This window comes from Lagopus leucura, unplaced genomic scaffold, assembly GCF_019238085.1.
Source record: "Lagopus leucura isolate 7727_CA_CO unplaced genomic scaffold, USGS_WTPT01 Super-Scaffold_100028, whole genome shotgun sequence".
Lineage (NCBI taxonomy): Eukaryota > Metazoa > Chordata > Aves > Galliformes > Phasianidae > Lagopus > Lagopus leucura.
Genome location: NW_024962279.1, coordinates 3715275 through 3734350, shown reverse-complemented (window position 1 = coordinate 3734350; position 19076 = coordinate 3715275). Strand labels below are relative to the sequence as shown.

General features: G+C 44.7%; 1 protein-coding gene across 5 annotated transcripts in view; it reads left to right on the top strand.

Moving 5' to 3' along the window:
• FRMD4B (FERM domain containing 4B) overlaps positions 1-19076 on the top strand; it is a 100325-nt gene that overhangs the window by 43372 nt on the left and 37877 nt on the right. For all 5 annotated transcript variants that reach the window (XM_042880839.1, XM_042880837.1, XM_042880835.1 and 2 more), the window contains exons 2-5: positions 4560-4625; positions 5133-5227; positions 6090-6182; positions 9843-9927. In XM_042880839.1, coding sequence (XP_042736773.1) covers positions 4560-4625; positions 5133-5227; positions 6090-6182; positions 9843-9927 — 339 coding nt within the window. The remainder of the gene's footprint in view (positions 1-4559; positions 4626-5132; positions 5228-6089; positions 6183-9842; positions 9928-19076) is intronic.

The following is a 19076-nucleotide window of genomic DNA, read 5'->3' as shown; positions in this document are numbered from 1 at the left end:
TTTTAAGGTTAACAGCAGGATTAGAAATGATTTAAGGCAAAATCTTGGCCCTGTTCGAGTGAGCAGGGCAGCAGTGGGACGGCACGTGTTGCTTCTTAGCCTATCTGTGCCCACCAGTGCTATGGGCTTGGGGGACCCATGGGCTGCAAAGAGGTACGTCAGGCATTTTTCTTGAGACCTTTGTGGATCTTTTAAAAGGCCTTTGTAGAAATATTGGTATCAAACCCAACTTTTGTTTCTTATTTCTCTTTTTTCCTTCAAGCTTTGTATAACCCCAAGTGCTGGACCATGGCAAGGTTTGCTCTCCCAACAGACACCCAAAAAAGCTCTGAGCAGAGAGGAAGGTTGCTAGTGAGACTAAAACATCAAAGATGTACCAACCAAAACGTGGAATTATCACTTTTCCCCTCTCACCAGCACGTAGTCCATTCCTCCCAGAGGGAAAGCCTTTTGCTTTTATTTCCCTGAGATGCACCTGATTGGGGCAGCTCCTTATTGCAACACGTTCTGGTGTCACATTCCCTATTTTCCCAGGCAGAGCACATTTGCAGGCATAAGCTGGCTGCTGGGATCGAGGCAGTGAAGCAGCGCTGATTTAAGGCAGCTGAGGATTGGATCCGAAATGCCTTCATGACTGAAGGAAAAAACAAGCCCTAAAAGCTGATGAAAACTCGAGGTCAGTGTAGGGGCTTCAATAGCAGGCTTTGAAATCTGTTACGGCCTTATGGGTTACAGAAGAGAGATTTGGGAAAAAACGCCCTTACAGGAAATTACTGGTGTAGCTTTATAGCTGGTTAACTGCAGCTCCAGTGGGGATTTGGGGTTGAAATCCTCTTTTGAGTGCAATCCTTGCTCTGCCCTGGGCTCACACCTGTGCTGTGCCTTGAGGCTCTGCTCGAAGAGACAGGCATTGAGATTTTGGAGGGCCCCTTGGCCCTGCAACCCCAGTACCAGGGATTTCTCATGAGGAAGAGGAAAGCTTTGTTGGGCTGCTCTTCAGGGGAGGAGTAATTTTTTTTTTTTTGCCTATGTGTTTTGTTTTTTGGAGATTTCCTGTTTATGCCCTAATTACTACTTTTTTCCTTTTTGTTTTTATTTTTTCCAAACTCAATGACACATGTGTCTAAAAATACTGCAAGTAACCACTGGCTTCAGACAAGGAGGAAGTGAGTGCTGAAGAGAAGCAGCATAAATATCCTGCAGGTTTTCTTTCTCAAATAAACATTTGGACTCAGGATATTACAAGGTATTGGTTTAAATAACCAAGAAAAAGTTTTTTCTCTCTGCCTTATTTTATACAGTTTTTTTTTTTTCCTTGTTAGAGGACTGAGGTTTTGGAAAGTCTTGCTTCCTTGACTTTCCATGAAGAATTTGCCTTAATTTTCCTCAAAAGTGAGGTGGCGGAGAAAATGTATTTTTCTTCTCTTTTCACAGAATTCTGCTCAGCAGGCAGTATTAAAGGAATATAAACCCAAATAAGATTACTGTCTGATTTCAGGACTTCTTCAGGCCAAAGCTCCCAGCCATGTGAAGAAACAGCTGTATTAAACCTTTCTCAATGTTTCAACCCACTGCAGAGAATTGTTTTTACTCTGTGCTTAATTTCCATGCACATTCTGAGAGTTGTTCCTTCTCCTTCATTGGAGATGTGCATAGATGAGGCGGACAGTTGGACTTGGATGATCTTAAAGGTCTTTTCCAACCTTGGTGGTTCTTGGGTTGCTGAGAGCCCAATGTCACTTGTGAGTTTGGAGGACTGCAGGGATGCAGTGATACGAAAGTACTGCACTCAATGGGGTTTTTCCCTCTCCTTTCAATTCCTCTGCATTTTTTTTTTTTTTCATTTTTCAGTTGCTTGTGCACTAAGCATAGGGGTGACATTGGGAAAGAAGAAGAATCCAGCATTTTGATACAGTTTTGCTAATGTAATGGTGAGACGTTTGTGTTGCATTGTTCTGCTGGTTTCCTATTGGGAATGGGATGGGGATTCTTAATAAATGTTACACTGCTTCCTTCTTCACTGGATAATAGCTTAAATATTAGCATCCTTTTAAAAAATAACTGCTGAAAAGGCCAACTTGGGTGCATGCTGCAAAAATAACAAAATTGTTCATTTGCACAGACAATGCAAAATCAATGGGAATGAGCTGAAAACACAGATGTGAGTCTATATATATCTCAGGAGTGCATTTGCTGCCTCTTAGCTGAGCCGGACAGCTGTGCTCATCTCATGACTGAACAGTCCAGCTAAATAGAAAATCAATTATATTGTTCAGATTAGCCAGGCACATTGAATTGAAGATGAAAGTGTGACCATGAGGAGCTCACAAGGAGCTGGGAATTGGGCAAGGGGGAACCCAGCACCTGCTGAGCAGCGAGTAGTGGGGTGCTGGAGCTGTGGGTCTGTGATTGGAGCTGGGGGCTGATGTTTGGTCTTCTTTGGTGAGCCCTGCTGAGGAACTGAGGAGCAGGGATGCCCTTCTAGCAGACTTTCCCCAGCTGCACTCGTGCAGCAGAAGCTGTGCTGCAGGCAGGGCTGGCTCTGGCTCCTTGTGAGTCCAGCATCCTTGGAGCATCTGCAGCCACTCCTCCCAACCACAGTATGACTGTGGGTACTCAGCCCTTCTGAAAATCACTCCTCAACCATGTCTTTATGTTGACTCATCAATAAAACCGGGGATAATTATATCTCACCTATCTTTAATAGTGCCATGAAGTTCAATTACTTTTAAGGACTATTATGATCACCTTGGGTAGCTGAATAGAACCCGGGTTATGGTTGGTACATCTTTGATGTTTTAGTCTCACCAACAGCCTTCCTCTCTGCTCAGCACAAGGCTTTGTGTATGTGTTTGCGATACCAGAAACCTTTTTACTCAACAATAGACAACTGAGGCAATTAAAACAGTCAGAAGTGATTAATGCAACTGCACTGGGTGAAAGCTAAAGCAGCTAACAATTAAATAATGGCAACCCTTTTGCTATCTCAGAGCAACAGATGGGGTATGATTTAGAAACAGCATTGGATCTGACACCTCACACCAGGGGCAGATTGGTAACAGTGTGCAGGAGCCAGAAATGCACCACCTTGAAGGGTGCACTGATGAAGTGCTTAATTGGTGGGAGTGTGTGGCTTGTTTATGCACACACAGAGGCGGGCCCTCAGCTCCAGGTAACACATATGGACCTGTGATGGGATTGTAATGGATTAAAGGGCAGCATACAATGCTCAGCAGACGCATCAGGTGCTGGGAGCCTGCACTGGGATGCTGCAGCCTTGTTCCAAAACGTGGGGGGAGGAGGCTGGAAGCCTTTGCAGGGATGTGGCTGTGGTTTGCATAGAGATGGTCATTGATGTTCCCATGGGGACTGAGGTCCCTTTTCACCTGGTGCTTGCGTGCAAGTTCACATTTACTCTAGTACAAGAAATGGAAACTGTTTTCTGACTGTTTGATTTGTTTCTTGGGCTAGACTTGCTCTGCTAATGATCCTTCCACCATTATTGCTGTTTTGGTGAGAAATGTGATACATGTCATTACACAAATCTATATTTTCAGTAATCTTAGAATGCTGGTGCTGCAGGTACTCTATCTCTGGTTTTCCACATATGACAGCTGTGCTTGGCATTGTTCACCCCCAGTCTTCTTGCCAAGCTGCTCAGAAAGGAGCTCTCTCGTGGGTTTTGCTCCAAAGGAACTCAATTAGTTCAAACAGTAAACCTTTGTTAATTTGGCCGAGAGGGGCTGGCTGTTCCTGACAGAGGCAGTGCTGCAGCCCTGAAACAGGGCAGTACTGGGAGGAGATGAGGTTTGTTCACTTGTACTGGAAGTGGCTGAAGGAAGGATCCACTTTTATTCATTTTTGAGTCTTTGAGTGTGTAGCAGTATATCTTCTGTCCTTGTCCCCATGGAGGGGGGTGTGTGCTGCCCTCTGTCTCTCTGGGAGCCCCTGTGAGCAACTTTCTGCTCAGAGCTCAAAATGGAGTTAGAGAGAAACCAGTGCTGTCAGGTTCATGAGTTGTTCTGAGGTGGTGAGATGTCCAAATCCAGGTTCTCTCCACCATCTTTTGCCTCAGAGCTGTGCTGCCAGCCCTCTGCCTGCACTGCCAGGAGCCCAGAATTAAAGCAGAGTTTAAATAATGTAAAAGCTTTATGAAAATGTATTGAATTTCAAAGGGCAGATATTAAAAGGGCATAATAACGTGCAGCTATTTCTGAGGTCTTATGAGAAGAGGAGAGATTGCTTGCAGTAGATAAATGTGATGCAGACTAGGAACTGAGGCAGTCTGATTCCATTCTTAATCGTGCAGTTTGAACAACTCTTGATACATGCACACACACTGTCCAGTGGGAACCCATCCAGGATGGAGACCAGGTCCTGGGCAGCAGGCCTACTTTTGTTTGCAGCATTGCATAGATTTTTTTTGGTTTTGGAGGTTTTTTTTTGGTCCCTGGTCATCCCCACTTATCAGAAGTGCAGGAAGCTATTGCCACCACCTCTGGCTGTACTATGAGCCAGGATCCTCTTGTTCTGACTGTGCTATGTTGGTGTCTTTGCAGATGACAGAGGGCCGGCACTGCCAGGTGCATCTCCTCGATGACAGGAACTTGGAGCTGCTGGTTCAGGTAAAGAGCCTTCTGGTTTGGGCACTGGTATAGTATGGCTGGGCCAAGTGCTGACCCATTTTCATTCTGCTCCAGTAATGCCCTGTGTACCTGTGCTGGGAATGGCACCAAAGAATTGACCATTGGAAAGTCTTAAACCATGCAATAAACCCACTGAAAAAGTTGTATTAGAGCTCCAAAGTACTTTGTTACCTTCCCCTGTGTAGTTCTGATTTGTCCCTTAGTTGATTAAAAATAAATGCTTGTTTTGTAGTTGCAGCCAGATTTCCCTGCTTGGTAGTTTAAGAAGTGCAATTTGGGGCTGAAGTTGTAAGAGATATTTGAAGAAGTTATATCTCTTACTATAGCTGCCAATAGAGGTAAAATTAACAAATATGCTTTTAGGCATGCAAGCCCGTCCTCAGACCTGTTTTTTTCCACTTGGGCATGATGCTTCCAGTGGAAATTTTCATTATCATTGAGAAGTCTGAACTGAAATGAACTGAGTGGTGTTGGTTCTTTCAACAGCCCAAGCTTCTGTCTCGAGAGTTGCTGGATCTGGTGGCCTCGCACTTCAACCTGAAAGAAAAGGAGTACTTTGGGATAACATTTATAGATGATACGTAAGTATAGTAATTTGTGTTAAAGAAAAAATGGATTATGACATTTCCCATGTGGTAGCTCCCATCGCAGGTGCAGGACTGGCTTCTGTGTCTCACAGGAGCTGGTAGGAGCTGCTTGCCTGTGGAACCCTTTCAGCACCAGTGTATTATTTTTAAGTTGCTCTCATCTTGAATCTTTTTGCTACAATCCTGACTGTTGGAAGGTGCCTTCTTTCAGCTCACCTATAAAATCCCTCAAGAGTGCTGTTGACACTTGGCTTTTTTCCCCAAGAAGAGATGACATGAATTTCTGGAGTATTATAGGTGCTGGTAAAGTGCTGCCCAGGGGATTACTTAAAAGCCCCAAAACTATCCATGGGGCCCCAGGAACTCCCTTGGGTGCTCCAAACTGAGCCTGGGTGCTCACTGTGGCCTCTGGAGGGCACCCATGCTCCATGGCTGGCCAGTCCCAGTGCTGTGGGGCAGCAGTTGACTCCTAGGCTGCCCTGACCCCCACATCCTGGGGAAAGTTACAGGGGCTGAGGGGTTTTTTATTTTATTTTATTTTTCTGGTTCATTTCTAGTTTCACTTAGGGAGGCTGTGATGCAGAGCGCTGTTTCAGCTGCCTCATTAATGAGTTCCTATGTGAAGCCCTCAGCTCTGAGATGGGGTCATGTGTGAAGCTGTAGCTGGTGTTCCCGAGTGTCCAAAAGCAAACTATGTCAACATCCTAAAATTAGAGAGCGAGGAAAAGGTGATGAACTGCTTACCTGCATCAGAGCTGACTTTTGCTATTCTAAAAAGGACTCACATTGGAGTAAAAACACTGAAAAACCCATGTTTCTTCCCAGTTTTAACCATCTCCCCAATCTGTTCCTGCAGAGGTCAGAGTGTCTGGCTGCAGCTGGACCACAGAGTCTTGGATCATGACTTGCCCAAGAAACCAGGCCCAGCAATGCTGTATTTTGCTGTTAGGTGAGTAATTCTTCTGTGGAGAAAACAGTGCCCACTTGGCTCATTTATCACCATGATTTTTGTTTAAAAGAATTACTGATTTGATAAAGGATGTAAATGTCAAAGTGATACGTTATTTTTAGAAGGTGGTTAAGTCCTGGCTGAGTGCTGCTTTCTTTTCTGTTTACCTGCAACATAAGGTAATTTGGAACCTGCTGCTTTTTAAACTGTTATCAGCACATTGTTCTTCCTTTTCTTATTTAAGAATAATTTTAAATCCTTAAATCTCCCAATTTTAAATCTTTTTTTTTTTTTTTTTTTTGCCCAACTTGTCTTTAATAGTGCTATATTTTGATAGTTTATTTAAACAACTATAGTTGTTCTCATGTTTACTTAAGGTTTGTCAGTACTTGAAAGGGATTGCTGCTGACTTCTTTGCTCACACAGCTTAAACCTGTGCCCAGGAGAGACTAAAATCCTAGCGAAGTGATGATTTTGGCCAAAGTAATTGCATTACTTCAGGGTTTTTGCTAGCAAAGCTCTACTGATTAGGATGCAGTTTTTTCAGGCCCATTACAGACAGAGCTGTGCTGGCAGAAAAGACCAAGCATCGTATTCTTAGTATTGTTGGAGTTCTTATTTTTGTCTTCCTTACAGTCTGTGAGGAAAATGAGGGCAGACTGACCTCATTCACTTTTCATATCAAGATTTTGGCCTTTGTGTGCTTAATTATTTGCAGCGTTTCCACAGCGCAGCCTGTTGTGCAGTTGGGTAAGTTGGCGTCGTCACCCCGCCAGCTCCTCTGCACCCCAGATACTGCAGGGATGGTTCAAACAAATGGCACTTTGTTTTTGCTGAATATGTGCTGATTTGTGATGGAGCTCTTTTTTTCTCTCTTAACAAAAAAAAAAAAAAAAAAAAGAGGGGGAAAAAAAAAGGCACAAAACGTTTAAAAAGGAATTATAGAATTATAGAGTCACCTGAGTTGGAAGGGACCCATGAAGATTGAGTCCAACTCTTGGCTCCGCATAGGACCACCTGAGTTGGAAGAGACCTGTAAGAGCCATTGAGTCCAACTTCTGATAGTAATGAATATTCATGTATAATGAGCTCTTAAATGCTCACAGAGGACCTAGAGGACTAAAATCTGTGACTCCTTACATGTGATAATACACTGGGAGATTGAAGGACTGGGGCTGGTCTGAGGATCTTCTCAGAAGGTAGCAATGGTCTTGACTCCTGTGACTGTTGCCAGGGCTTAAACTGTCTGCCAGACTCTCTCAGGAGTGGAGCACAGGAAAGCCATGAAGACAGTCACATAACTTGAGCAACTGTGGCTGGAGTTAATGCTGTTGGCTTGAGATATTCATTTTTACCCATCCTGTTGCGAGGTGATCTTCTGTAGGACAGGATATGCAGAAACCTGAGCAAGAGTTGATGGATGAAGAATGGGCTTTGGGAAGATCAACTTCTAGAGTCTTAAGCCTTGACTGCTCGGGGGTCATGAGATTTAAAAGAAGAAATTAAGACCATGGAAGTGGGCAGTGGATGGGAAGTCTGTGAGGAGCAGAAGGATAATTAACAATGTAAAAACTATCTCATGGTAAATATATATATATATATTCCATCTGAAATGTCTCTTCAAAATCTACAGCACTATTTTGTCACAACCTTTTGGATAAGTGAATGACTCCAGGCATTTGTTGGATGGCATATGCCTTGGGTGGTTGGTTCAGACACTTATCACATGCAAACACATTTGCCTTGCCATAGTCTGTTCTTTAATTAAACTCTCCTGAGAGCAGCTGAACTGCACAGTTGGAGGCTGGCATGGAAAGCACAGCAGGGCCGGTTGAGTGGCACATGTTTGAGTGGGGGAACTGATGCCCATTTTCTGTTGGAGATGGAGAAAGGCACCCAGAGCCCTCCTGAGCTGTCCTTCATTAACGTGCAGCACTAGGCAGTTTCCAGCAGCAGCACTGGGAATGTGGGGCATCTCCAGGTGCTTGGTTATACCTCTCCTTTGCTTCATAGCTCCTGCGCCCTGGGCTGTTGCCATTCACTAATGAAACACACGGTAAATTATTTCAGGTTTTAATTATTTTTCTTCAGTTAACATGAACTCAAGCCAGTCATGTAAATTTTCTTGTGATACACACAGCTGCCAAAGGGTTGTATAATGCAGATTTAGGACTTACAAAAGCATCTTTCCAGTTTCAAGGATGCTGACAGCATCAGAAATAAAACAACACTTTATTGCATTTCCAAACATGACTGTCATCCCTCACATCTCTCAAACATCCTTATCTCTGTGGCCTGGTGTTCCCCATCTGTACTGCAGTGATGAGTATACAGCTTGTGCTGTACGGAAGAGATGAAGTGCCCAAGTCTGCTCAGAGTAGGGATATTGCCTGTCCAGGAGTGCCCTCCTCAGACCAATGGCTCCTACAGTCTCCTGCTACAGGGTAACTATAAGCTATGTCTGGTGTCCCTAGCTGAAAGAAACTGCAAGTGCAAATGAGGCCATTAGTTGAATAAATTTCCCTTTTCAGCAGGCTGGAGGGAAGCTTTATTGGGATAAAGCACTAGCCTCTAATGTTGGTCTGGCAGCATGCTGGGCAAGGACGAGCAGAGGTTCTTGCATGCTAATGCTCTTCATTTCTGGAGAGAAACATGACTGTATCTGAAGTGAGGTTTAGGAGAGCTACTAAAATGGTACTTGGTGTGATCATGAAAGGATATAGCAATACCCATGGCTCTTCTCAGTGAAAGGTGAATCACAGAAAAGCCCCTTGGAGATGTCTGGGGTAGGCTTCTGGGTCTGTCCCAAAGCTGCATGAGTGTGAAATGAGCATATTATCTCCTCATCCTACAGAGATATTCCATACAAAGAGATCAATGGGCAGAGCAGGAGGCTATGGACAGCCTCTGGGCTACACAGAGCAGGCTGTATGAGCCACCCAGCCCTCCTGCTGCCAAAGGCAATGGTGGGATCTGCATTGCCAGGGTGGTAGTGGTGGTTGCCCCAGCCCTTTGTTTGGCTGAAAAAACTGTGCTCTCTGTCTAGCATCAAGTGGGAGAGCCTGGATCCAATCTGTAAGGAGTTGGCTTTCGATAATGAAGCACAGGTATCCAGCTAAAGGAAGATTAACAGGACCACGTTCACACAAACTCATCTCTTTGAACTGACTTGGCAGTTCTGTGCTCTTGAAATTAGAGACGTGTTTTCTCTGCACCTTTCAGTGCATCTCAGCACTGCCTACTTTGATGTCCCGTGAGTCAGAGAAGCACACAGACAAGTTGTGTGTGATTCTGCAGAGTGCCAGCTGCATACATAATGTTGTATAACAAACCACATCTGCTAACCTTGGCTGGGCTAGCATAACCAGCCATGGACTTGCTTCCTTTGGTAGTGAGGTTTGCTCCTTTAAACCTTGAGATGAGAAGTCATCAGATGTCTATGACCTATTGAATGAAAGGAATTGTGCCCTGCATGCTCTTGGTCCATGATTTTCTGCTTGTTCCCTCTTACTAGGCAGGAAACGAAGCTCAGTGGTTGTAGTTCCTCTGTACCACTTTATTGCTGGAGAACAAAATGCCAAGGAATGATTTGAGAGGAAGATGAAGCCTATACAGGAAAGTAACTTTTTTTTTTTTTTTTTTTTTTTTTTTAATTATCAGGTTCTACATTGAAAGCATCTCCTTCCTCAAGGATAAAACAACAGTAGAGCTGTTCTTCCTGAATGCCAAGTCCTGTGTACACAAGGTAAGGCTCAGTGTCCTTTGCAGCTCTGCGTTGTCCATTCCTCATTACTCCTCCCTACATCCCTTCCACAGACCCTCTGGGTAAGGATGATGATGGCTTCCTGGTCATGATTTCACAGCCCTTTTGTGTGCAAATGACACTGAAATATCTTAAATACCAAAAAGGCTTTAAGTCATTTGAAATCTGGGTTGTAGCTTTCTGGGTAGACTCCGTCTCAGAGTGACATATCTTTGTGTGCTACATAGTACGCACTGGGGAAGGTGATGAAAGTCTTATGCTGTGAATGTGGTTCTTAGTGCCCTGATTTCATGCCTTAATTCCCTTCATAAAGTCACAAATCCCATCAATTCACAATCAAAGCCAGTTATTACAGTGCTTCTTGTGTTTACTCTGGTTACAAATCTTCTACTGTTTTTGTTAAATGTTTAAATTTGTTATTCATACCATATATACGCAATACATAATATGGTACATTAATGTATATATACATATTGTATCATAAAAGTAAAATTTATCTGCCGCAGGTTCATCTTGTTCTGGGAAAGAAAAAAAAAAAGGGCAGTATGGCAGCCTAATTGTGACCCTAATAACCAGAGGAGCAGCAGCAGCCAAGGTTCAATGAACTTTACTCCAGCAAAGCCTAGTTAATATCAAACTTGAGTATCAGGGTGTTTTATACTCATGGATTAATCTGCCTGAGAGGGTCACTTGGTTCTTCTTGGAAAACAAGTGTTTATTGTTAGCTGGTGTTGAAGCTTAGAATAGCAGGCCAGATTTTTCACCTTTAATACATTTCATATTTTGGAAGAGTCTCACTGTATACAATATTCATTATTTCACTGGTGGGATCAGAAAGCTTACTTGAAAAGCAATTAATGTCAAAGTTGTGGCCGTGGGTTGCACAAGAATTGCTTTCTGGAAGAGTGAAAGAAACTTGCACCTTTTCACAAAACCTTCAAACTGAAATAAACGTTTGAAGAACTTGAGGCCTCTCTGCTTAAGTTTAATAAAAACCAAATCTCCCTTTGGCTTATTTGCCATTTCCAGTGAAAGGTCTTGGCAACTTGCAGCAATCCTTTCAGGGAATACTGGAGCAGTTCAGACAAGGCAAAAAACTTGGAAGTGGGAAGTGGGGCTGATTTTCTTCCTGCGATGGGGAAGGTGCCACCACCTCCAGAAGCAGTCTGCTGTTGAAGTAAACACTGGTTATGTATTTTGATGCCTGTATGTGCATTTATGTAGCTGCATAAAGCATGAGAGGAAGGGAGCAGAGAGAAGGGAGGTGTGAAAAACACCATCACTGATCATAGATGTGTCATTAAGCCAATGGAGAGTCATTCAATTCATGCCACCATGTTCACTGAGAGCTGGCAGTGCTCTGACTGACACCTTACTTATGTGGAATGCATTGAACCAAAATGGCCCGTGTTGGTTATGCAAAGGGAGCGATATGTGGCAATGGGAACTCAGCAGAGTGGGTGGAAACATAGGCAAGACTGAAGCTGTTTACTTAAAGTTCATTTACTTTCAGTGTTTGTTTGGTTCGGTAGCTTTTAACCTTCACATTAGATTCTTTTCAAAACTTTTTACCCCATATGGTAAACTTCAGGCTTGGCTTCCTAACCTGTTTCTTTTCTTGAAACTTCTGTTGTTCTGCATGGGGTATAATAGCTGCTCTCTTGTCCTTCTTTGCCTCTCAGCTCCAAATTCCTGCAATCCTTTTTGCCCCTTTCTGCAAATTGGATGCCAGGTTGCCCTAACAAGGGTTTGAAGAATTAGAGGTTTGCCTATTTTGCAAATTCCATAGTCATTTTGGCAAGGGAAAAACAAGGCAGACAGTAAGATTTCTGCTGCCAAAAATGTATTTCTTTCTACTCCTCACCCACTCACCACCTCCACGTTTGTCTGTCAAAGCTCCCTTGTGCCTCTGCCCTTTGCCACGTGCCAGGGTGGTGCATCCTGCATGACCTGTATCTTTCTCTACATGTCCTGTTTACCTTGTGTTCATCCCCTGCGAGCAGCTGGGCAGCCAGAGGGGACCCCCTTGTCCCCAGGCAATGAGAACTGAGGTTTCACTCTTGCTTCTGTGAGTTGTGTTCTACCAGTGCTGGAGGTCTGCACCCAGAATTGCTGCTGCACTGAGCTGCTCCTTTCCACTGCTCTTATCTCAGTCCACCACTGCAACAACAACATTTTCCTTCTGGTACACGTTGTGCAGTGTAATGCAAAACTGCTTTATGCACCTGGAAAATAAACTTCTTCTGTTAGATTTGCCAACACACTCAGGGTTTGCTGGCCATGCTCTCCCTGTTTGTCATTGCACGTGAACTGAATGCAACATTTGCTGTTCTGCTTGTAAGAACGCTTGGTGTTTCCTCATCACTAGTGGGTGCATACAGCTTGGACTCCAGCCTGGACAACAAATGCTGCCAGCTCTCTGGCCCTACCCTTTTTTCATGTCAAGCTGCCAGTTGTCTCACTGCTCTGCTGCAATCCTATGGCTGTCTGGGTCCTATGTGGTCAGTATGGCTGGCTGGCTCTGCTCTCCAACATCGACGCTCTTTGGATTGGAGCTCGCAGAAGCTGTGTGCTGCCAGGAGCAGTGTGAGCCCACAAGCAGGAGCTGGGAGCTGCTAGAGCTTAGATCTCCAGGTTTATGGAAGGGCCTCTCAGTGACTTAATTATAAATGTGGTTAACCGTGTGTATTTTGCAATGGCCATAAGCATACTTTGTGTTCATTGTGACACTGTGTTTTCACACACATTTCTCGTTTTCAAGGCTTTGAGAACTTATGCCTGAAAGCCTTTAGCAGTGACAACTTCAGTTTACATGCTTTCTTTCCTGTCAGTGAATTTAAAGAGCTGGTTTATATTTATGGTGATCTGTGAAATCTTCTGCATAGTGGAGGCTTACACAGTGAAAGTTTAGCCTGTGCTTTCAGGTGAAATGGGTATCTCAGAACTGATGTGTTTGCACAGGGGGTAGGAGAGCTTTGTAACACGCTCATTGTGCTATTGCACAGACTCCTGACCATAGCTGGGATGCTTTCAAGGAGGGTAGGAGCTGATGACACACATGATGATGATAAATTTGGAAAGATAAATTAGTCTTTTTGTTCAAAACAGCCAAGTTTGGAAAAATTACAACCTGCTGGGCTAGCAAAGCACTGTCAAGTTTATTGTGCGTTACAGCTAACCTCCATATAGCTCTGCAGCCATATAGTTGACTCTGTGCCAGTCCTTAAAATACGTTCTGTAAACAAAGATCCTGGGTCAGGTTGGCTGTGTTCCCCTTTTCCCAACTATATTTAGGTGTTGGGGGATTTATTTATTTAATTTTGCTTTTGTTTTAAGGACTTACAAGAATTGCCTTTAAAATAATAACATAAAGGAAATGAAAGTTTTTGGTGGAGTCTGTAACCATGCTGGCTTCATGAACAATGATGCTTGTGAGCACTTGGCAGCCTGAAGCCCAGAGCTTAAGAGAGAAGAGCTGTTGAAGCAGACCCCTGGTGTGAGCATGACGTCTGGCTGGCTTTCAGCTCAGAGAGAGCAAAGTGGCTGTATATTAGATAGCTCTTGAAAGTTTTATAACGGATATTTCTTAATTCTACCCTATCCCTGGGGAGAGGGGAGTGTTCCCAATGCAGCTTTGTAACACTGTATAGTCTGATCTGAGCCAAGTCTATTAAAACACGCTGTCTGTTTGTCATTCTGCCCCTGAGGATGGTAGGTGTGAGGCACAGGGTGAAGACCAGCAGAACCAGCTGGCCTTTGCTTTTCTGCCTTCCAGGCTGTGCTCTGCTCTTGTGGGTGCTGGTGGCCACCTCCGTGGCCTGAGCCCCCGGTGGTGCATCAGCAGATGAAGGTGGAGCACAGGCATGTCAGTGAATGCAGTGTGACTGACTGTCCTTGACTCTTGGGACACCCAGGTCAACTGGCAGATCTCCATGGAAGCTCCCCACTCAGTGGTACCCCACGACACGTCCTGCTGAGCCTCACTGGTGGCCTGGGGAGGTGCTGGCCATGGGATGGGTGTAGTTGAGGGCCTGCATGGTGGTGGAGGTCAGCCCAAGGCTGCCTGCTGCAGATGGCAATGATGCCCTGGAAAGTTGTTGAGGCTTTTGGTGGGGAGGTGTAGCTCCTGTCCTAACTGTAGCTGGGCCCAGCCCATTGCACTTGAGGGTTGAGCTGGTTTGCAGCCGGAGCTTCATACCTTGCATCTCTTGTCAGTCATCTCCTCTGAGCCTAACTATCAGCATTAACTGTGACAGAGTTCTGCACTTTTGATCTTCTGGCCATAGGGTGAAGCTGTTTTGACAGCTTAGCCTGTTCTTGTGTCTATGTGTTGGGTATCTTGCTGTGACACTGTGGTAGGAAAGTGAAAGAATCTGGTTATATGCTAAGCCTAATGATGCTTGCCATGTATCCTGGCTTATAGAGAAGTATTTGTGTCCTTCCCCTGTTCTTTGCTTTTAACTTCTACGCTGTGTTCATGTTGGGGTGAGGGGGGGGGGGCGCCCCCCCGAGAGGGGAGAAGCAGCATTATACGATGGGGACCTTGTGCTGAACTATGCAGATAAGTCTCAAAGCAGCTGAGCAGCTTCATCTGAGCTTTGGCTGAGGTACAAAACACAGAAAAAGGAGATGCGGATGGTTGGCAAGGGCAGCAAAATAAAGGGTGTAACAGAGAAACCTGAAGCTCTGGCTTGCTGTGAGGTGATACAGGGCAGCGGTGACGTAGCTTTTGTTTGGCTGCATTGGCCACAGCCTCTGAGCCTCACAGCTCCTGCCAAGAATGCATTGAGGAGACCAGCAAGGTTTGGAGCTACAGGAGGGGATGGGATGGGGATGGGGTGCTCTGTGGGGCATCGTGAACCACAGGCAGTGCAGCTGGGATGGGGACACGGGTGCAAGTGCTGAGATCAGAACAGGCCCTGGAGGGATCACTTTCAGGTAAGTTGGAGGGGCATTCTCTTGCTGCCATTGTGTCTCCTTGGTGTAACCGAGAGCACCACTCTGAAAGAGCATGTTGTTGAGCTCGCTGACCTACTTACTGCAGAGCTGCTGATGGTGTGGTGCAACAGGTTGTGGGCGACGGCCCCATCCTGGCAGTGCAGGCATCTTTGCTGCTGCCTGTGCTCCTAAATAAACCATAAGTGCTGGAAAGCCTTGAATTTTTATCCTCTGCAGGGACCTGGCCTTGCACCATGGGACTCTGGGGACACGTCTGGGAATGCTGGGGGAATTTGTGGTGGTGCTGGGTGAGAGCACAGAGTTGGTGTGGCTTTGTTCACCTGTGCTGAGCCCACACCCAGCTAATTGCTGTCCTCAATCTCAACACGCTCCTGCAGATGTTTGGTTCCCTCATTTCCCTTTAATTGCCCCCTTCTTTCTCTCCTTTTTTAATCACCTGTCAGAAATCACAGGTAATTACCTTCAATACTGTAAGTGTCTTGAGGCTATTTGATCCTAATGTGGATTTTCTGGGGGCCGTATTTGGTTGATACGAATTTTTAAAGAGGTTGGTTTGAGGGAAGGAGTTCTTTAATATTTTAATCTTCACATTTCCATGTGAAATGTTTCTGCTGTCAGTCTTTAAACTCTGGAGGTTACGTGTGCTCAGAAGAAACTTTTCATTGCTCTGGTTCTGAAGAGTTAGAGATGGCAGTTCCTGTGTTGCTTATTTTATTTTATTTTATTTTATTTGAAAACTGCTTTAAGGAATCTAAAGACTTACTTAGCACAGTGAATGCTCATCTGGCTATTGCCATTCTTATTCTGTATTTTCTTCAGGGTTTCAGGCTTGCATCTCTGACAGTCAACTCTTGTTGATGCTGTGTTTAACGATGGTGCGCTGCTCTATTCACAGCTAAGCCTTGCAATTTTTATCACATTTATAGGTTTGTTTCTGTGCATGAAAGGGCTTGAGCTCCTGCCTGAAACAGGGGCTCAGTTCTGCACCTGGACACTGAAGGCAGGGGCAGATCTTTGCTAGTTGCTGCAGTGCTTCTGTGTTCCTGCAGTATTGTCACTGTCACTCCTTCTGGACATCTGCTGCAGCATTTTATTCTGTCTGATATTTGTCAGAATGACAAAAGCTACCTGAATCCTCTGGACTAAATGTAGTTTTTAGATAAGCCAGTGGCTTTCAGTGAGACACATAGGGGGATGAAATTGTCTCCTTAGTTAAAATGATTGCTCCCTATGCAAACTCTAATGGAAAAATATCAATTTCATCCCTTCCCTGGAGCTGCACCCTCTATTCTGTTTAGACTTATTTACATCTAAAAGGTATAAGACTCAGATTCCATTATCTGAATTACATGCATCTGCTTAACCTCGTGCTAGTGACCTTGTTCCCACTTGGGATACATCTAGGAAAGCCTTCCATCTTCATCTAAAACACATGGCCATGAGAGTCTTTGCTGACCTGGCTCCCAGGGCCCCCGCCTACTCACAGAAACCTGTGCTGGAATTACCCTGCCAATTGCAAGTTTTGCAAATGAAGCTTTCTTACAGCCAATCTTCCCCTTCCATTTTTGAAGTTGGACTTTGCTGTTAAAGCAATGCTAAAACAGAGACCCCTGCTCACCAGCCTTGGGGCAGAAGGATTGTTACTAAATTGAAGTATTGTCTGAGAGTGGAGAGAGCCCTGGTCCTACGCTCCTGTTTGAGTGATATGTACTGCAATATGGATTTGCATCCAGTCAAAGGCTGTCCCAACACCTTGACAGCCCAGGGCTGGACAATATTACAGCAATGGTCAATTGTTGAACCAGATGGCAAATAATGTTATATTATGATGGAAAATAATTTCAGACTTAAAGAGAATTGTCCAAGAGACTGACATTTATGCAGCTTTACTCTGTTAGATAAAGACTGTGCTGGGCTTTGGTGGAATCCTTTGCTTAAAATTCCCTCCCTGTTGCTTAACTACAGCCTGACCTCAGGTGGTACCTTCACCTCTGTGTCCATCTTTTGTTTGACTTTAGTCCCTGTGAAAATCAGGCCAGGGAGCATCTTCTTACCTGCTCGTACCTGAACACAGCTGCCAATGCACCTGTAAGCAAGGGCATCATCACTGCAAAAGCCTCACCAGGAAAGCAAAGACTGAAACTCCTGAAGAAGGCAGTCCCATTCAGCCCATTAAATCCCTAAATGAGGTGGTTTATGAGTTCACTTTCAGCGTTCATCAAAATGCCATAGCAGCCTGCTGAAGTGACCAGAGCTTCCTAAAGCTTGTATTTAGGACTGAGTAAATCAACACATAAGAGCAGTCCCATAATTACTATTGCTAATTAGTTGATGTTCAGGATGTGCTTTGAAGATAAAAAGTGAAGGGGTGTTGGGTTATTAAGTCCCAAACAGTGTTGTGATGCCAGCAGCACCTATTGCTGTGGGTCAGCAGGGACTTAATGCTGAAGTGACTCATCCAAATGCTGCAGAGTTTTCCTTGGAGCCTGCAACAAAGAGAGAGAGCCTTTGATGTGAGAATTGCGTTTGGATAGTTAAGTCTCTCCATGAATTTGTAGCATGAAGGCAATGAGCCCCATGTAGCTGATTCTGCCCCAGGGTAGGGAGGTGACCTTGCTGAGCTTTTAAGGACCCTTCTGGCCCTGTTTTCCCTGATTTTGTGGTCCAGAAACAGCTTTGCTGAAATAGAGCTTGTCTTTCCTGCTCAGCAGAGCTTTCTGGGTGATGACTTTCCTCATGTCTGAGTTCCCCATGTGCTGGTGCTGGGATGACCTGATGTCCCCTCCTCCTGCCATGGAGATATTCAGAGGCTGTTGGAGCAGATATAATTTAAGCTAGAGAAGGCAGCACAGATGTGCATGACAAAGACTAACCTGATGCAGACCTGGAAGTAACAAAGTGCCTTAAAATTGCACCTACATGAAGATGGGGCTTCAAACCTTGCCTTTTCTCTCAAGCATCAACATTAAAGAGATCTGAGGGAAGGAAGGAAGAATCTGAAGCTTTTTTTCCTTTCTACTTTGTGATGTGCCCCTCCTCTTCTAATGAAATGTCTGGGAATGCTTTGGAGGCCACTTCTGCATAGCTGTTGCCACACCTGTTGGGAAGGGGAAATTCCTCCCAGTCTGCCCTGGTGGAGCCGCCCGGGGGAGCGCTGCTGCTGGAATGTTTTATTGACAAAGCTGGCAAAAAGCTTCCTTTCCATGAAAATTGAATTATTTGTTTGTTCACTTCTGAATTCAGTCTCTGTGGGCCAGACCTGCAGCTGTGATAAATTAGCCCAAGTTCCAGATGTGCCCCGTATGTTTAGAGATGTCATTTCTCTGTATCTGTGTAAGTCTGTAGATCTTCCTGCTGCAATGGTTTGGGCACTATTTCAGCTTTGTCCCTCATTCAGCCTTTGAATTCTGGGGACAGGAGAATGTGCTGAGGTCTCGGTGGAACGGGACATTGTGTCCACTGTCTTCTCTTGCAAATGGTTAACAAGAACAAATCTTTGCACGAAAATTCAAGGGATGGCTCCTGGGGGAAGTTTTGTCCTTTACATGTAGTTTGCAGTAGGTATCAAGAGTGGCTTTGACCACCTGAGAGTTGACACGCAGGTTCATGACTCTTCCAGTCTTACTGCTGGTCCCGCTATGGAACCAAAATGATTTCTCCTTGTAAAACACTGTCTTGGGAAGACTGCACTGAAGGTTGCAAGCAAAAGGAAAAAAAAAAAAAAAAGAAAAGAAAGAAAGAAAAAAAGATCTTGGTGTGGTTTTGATTTTTAGCATTTATTGTCAACTGCAGCTTTGAAGTCACTGACTTTCAGGACAGGAGTCTGCCTGATATTGGAGGGGGGTCAAGAATGGAGATTTGGAGGGTAGAAGTCCATGGAGTCTCTTTGAGCATTGCATGTGTATTTGCAGGAACTGTCAGATCTCCAGGCTGTGTGTGGTAAAAGAAAATTAGTTATACTCACCTTGCGATTAATAACTATCATTTATCTAGCATCATGGGTGTGCGTACCACCATCAAAGCGAAGAGCTGAGGTCTCTGCCCCAGGGAAATGGCATGCTTAAAGCCATAAATTCCTCTGGTTCACCCTCCTTTCCCTGGTTCATGGCAAGTTTGTAGTGTGTTTCGAAGCGTGCGGGATCAGGTACCTGCCTGGGTGTGTGCAATGTGAC